Source organism: Malania oleifera, chromosome 9, assembly GCF_029873635.1.
Source record: "Malania oleifera isolate guangnan ecotype guangnan chromosome 9, ASM2987363v1, whole genome shotgun sequence".
Taxonomy (NCBI): Eukaryota; Viridiplantae; Streptophyta; class Magnoliopsida; order Santalales; family Ximeniaceae; genus Malania; species Malania oleifera.
In genome coordinates, this window is record NC_080425.1 from 73362895 (window position 1) to 73366538 (window position 3644).

A 3644-nucleotide genomic window follows, 5' to 3' on the forward strand; every position below is an offset into this window, starting at 1 on the left:
AAAATAAATAATAAAATTGAAAAATTTGTAAAAAATTGATCATGCTTGTTTGGTGCTGTGTTAGTGGATTTATGATGTTTGCATTGATGTTTGATGCCCTGGGTTCGAGATAATTCAAATAGACTGTCAAAAATTTCACCTAACACCAGTAGGGACACATAGAGCACTGAATATGACTGTTCCCCTGTCACTTTTACGAGTGATTCTGAAATTGATTTAAGCAATCTGTTTGATTAATTCTTTGAGGGAGTAATGGCTGCACTTGCACCACGTATACTTTAGGATTTTCTACAACTCATACGCACATCTACACCTTCATGCATTGTGTTGCCACAAGATGCACCGAACTTCAATATTAAGCATGACATGTTATTTGTGATACCTCAGTTTCACTGGATGGATTATGAGAGTCCATACCAACAATTGACAGATTTTGAGTTATTCTGCACCACTTTCATTAATAGGGCTAGGACTGATAAATATATCAAACTTCGTTTGTTTCCCTTTTCTTTGAAAGATAAGGCAAAAATATGGTTTAATTCTCTATGACCTAACTCTATTACTAGCTGGGCGGAAATGCACTGTGAGTTCTTACATAAGTTCTTTCCTTTTTAGGAACTCAGTACCTACAAGAGCAAATTCGTCAGTTCATGCAAAAAGGTAACGAGACATTCGAAGCCTGCTAGGAGAGATTTAAGGACCTGATGAACATATGTCCATACCACGGATTCAAATCTTGGAGGTTAGTGAATTATTTTTATACTGCTCTAACCCCCGCGTGTAAATAATTTGTTCAAACTATGTGCAACAGGGACTTCTTCTGCAAGGAACCAGATGCGGCTTTATCATTCTTCGATTATTTAGCTGAGAGTGCCTAGCAATGGAACACATGTCAGGAACGGGCATCAGTAGTAGCACAACCTCTCTAAGCGACCAGTGGTGGAGGCAAATATGCGGTTAAAGAGGAAACTAGCTTACAGGCTCTTATTGTTGCATTGTCTAAGAAACTGGAGGTTATGGAGTCAGAAAAAGCAAAAGCTGAGGATTGCTCTATCTGTGAGACCTTAGACCACAGAATTTAGGATTCTTGTTTACTACCAATTTGGCAGGAGAATAGATCTGATCGGGTACAGTCAGCGAATTGGGTCAACAGACCTCAGAATTAGCCATTCTTGAACACTTATAATCCCGAATGGAGGAATCACCTGAATCTCTCATGGAGGAATGATCAGTCCGGTCCATCATCCTCGCGGTATCTACAAGTTCCTTAACCTTATGCACCGCCTCTGCAACCGACATATCACCCAGTTGCAGCTCCTCAACCGTAGTTTCAACCGAAATAGATTTCTCATAGCTATGCACCACCAGGATTCCAACCAACTCTAGCTCCTATTCTAGCAAAGAAATCCATTGATGATAACATGGCGCAGATGGAAAATATGCTCCAGCATATCATGTAGCTTCATGCCACGACCACCAGAAAATTGAAAGATGTTGTGAATAAGCTAAGTACACAGTTGAATACTATGGAAAAGGGGAAATTTCCTGCACAGTCTCAGCCGAATCCCTAGGTATATAGACAGCAACAACAACCAGTGCACAATGTTTCAAGGGATGCATTTGAGTTAGCTAAGGCAGTTATTACCTTGCAAAGGAGAAAAGAAGTTGCTTATCCTAAAATGCCCACTGATCAACAAACAGTCGCTCCCGCACTTGAAGCGACAGTTGAGACAGATGAGGGAAAAGAAAAATCAGATGAAGCCAGCTCAACTTTAACAAAGTCAGATAATAAGGAGGATGAGTTGGTTAAGGAGTATCAACCTGTGGTATCCTATCCTCAGCGGCTGACATTTGGTCAAAAGAATAAGTATCACATTGAGATCCAAGAAATATTTAAACATGTGAAGATCAATATTCCACTTCTAAAGGCCATATAGCAAATCCCTGCATATGTAAAATTTTTGAAAGACCTATGTACAGTAAAAAGGAAATTAAACATGAAGAAAAAGGCTTTCTTAACTGAGCAGGTTAGCACGTTGATATTAAGTCAGACTCCGTAGAAACTTAGAGACCCTGGTTCTCCCACTATATTGATCATGATTGGTAAATCTCGTATTGGGAGAGCTCTACTTGATCTGGGGAGTAGTGTGAACCTGCTCCTGTTTTTGATATATGAACAGTTGGATTTAGGTGAACTGAAGAAGACTACTGTGATGCTACAGTTAGCAGATGGATCCGTAAAAGCTCCACAAGGCGTTGTTGAGGATGTATTGATTCAGGTTGACAAATTTTACTACCACGTGGATTTCATTGTTCTGGACATGCAACAACTTGTTTCCACCATATATCAGGCTTTTGTCATTCTTGGGCGACCATTCCTTGCTACTTCTAATGCCCTGATTCATTGTCAAAGCGAAGTACTTAAGCTCACGTTTTGGAACATGACATTGGAAATGAACATATTCAATGCTCACAAGATGTCAAGTGGGTGCGATGATGCAGAAACACATGCAGTTGATGTAATAGATAATTTGGATATTTCAGAGCTGCTGTCAGTACTTGATGTTGATGGCGCGTTTGAAAATGACTCTTCTAAATAGTTTGAGGAATTTGATGAAAAATTGCCAAGATCAGAGGGGCAGATTCCAGAGATAGATGGTACCCCTCACGTGTTGAATGCAAGTTACACAAGTAGTTGGCGTAAGCCTACATTTAAGGCCATCGATTTGCCAGAAATTATGAAGTCATCATAAGAAGAAACTCCAACACTCAAACTGAAACCATTGCCTAAAGAGCTTAAATATGTTTTCCTGGGTCCAGCAGACGGCACATTTCCCTGTGGTAATTTCTTCTCACCTTATTCTTAAATAGGAAACTGAGCTATTGCAGGTACTAAGGAAGCATCGCGGAGCAATAGGATGGACCATTGTAGACATCAAGGGTGTCGACTCCTCGATTTGCACTCACAACATCTTCCTTGAAGGAGATGCTAAACTAGTTCAAGATGCACAACGGAGGCTGAATCCAACCATGAAGGAGGTGGTAAAGAACGAAGTACTGAAATTATTAGCTGCTGATATCATCTACCCGATCTCCAATTGCAAATGGGTAAGCCTGACACAGGTAGTTCCAAAAAAATCTGGTTTGACTGTAGCAAAGGGGTACAGTCAAAAAGAAGAAATAGACTATGATGAAACCTTTGCCGCCATAGCTAGAATGGAAGCTATTAGAATGTTGTTAGCCTATACTTCCTACAAAGGATTTACGTTATACCAAATGGATGTAAAAAGTGCATTCTTGAATGGGTATATTAATGAAGAGGTATATGTTGAACAACCCCCTGATTTTGAGGATATTGAAAATCCTAACCATGTATTTAGACTAACTAAGGCTTTGTATGGACTAAAACAGCTCCCTAGGGTTTGGTATGAAAGACTTAGTGGATTTCTAATTGAGAAATGATTTTCAAGAGGAAAAATTGATAGTACCTTGTTTATTAAAAATAAGGAAGATGACATACTTTTAGTTCAAATCTACATAGATGATATAATATTTGGTGCTACAAATGAACATCTATGTAAAGAATTTGTAAAGTGTATGCAAGAAGAATTTAAAATGAGCATGATGGGGGAATTAAACTATTT

At 39.1% G+C, this 3644-nt stretch overlaps 1 protein-coding gene across 1 annotated transcript; it reads left to right on the plus strand.

Moving 5' to 3' along the window:
* The first annotated feature begins 2096 nt into the window (after positions 1-2096).
* On the plus strand, positions 2097-2753 carry LOC131163504 (uncharacterized). Its single transcript, XM_058120098.1, has 2 exons — positions 2097-2417; positions 2601-2753. Exons 1-2 carry the CDS (start codon positions 2097-2099, stop codon positions 2751-2753), a joined length of 474 nt encoding a protein of 157 aa, XP_057976081.1.
* Positions 2754-3644: the final 891 nt, after the last annotated feature.

What these genes read in the sequence shown, in the direction of transcription:
- LOC131163504 (XM_058120098.1), top strand. Translation starts at nt 2,097, where the DNA reads ATGATTGGTAAATCTCGTATTGGGAGAGCTCTACTTGATCTGGGGAGT. An exon ending in TGATTCATTGTCAAAGCGAA is followed by an intron (nt 2,418 to 2,600) that starts GTACTTAAGCTC and finishes TCTTCTAAATAG; the next exon opens with TTTGAGGAATTTGATGAAAA.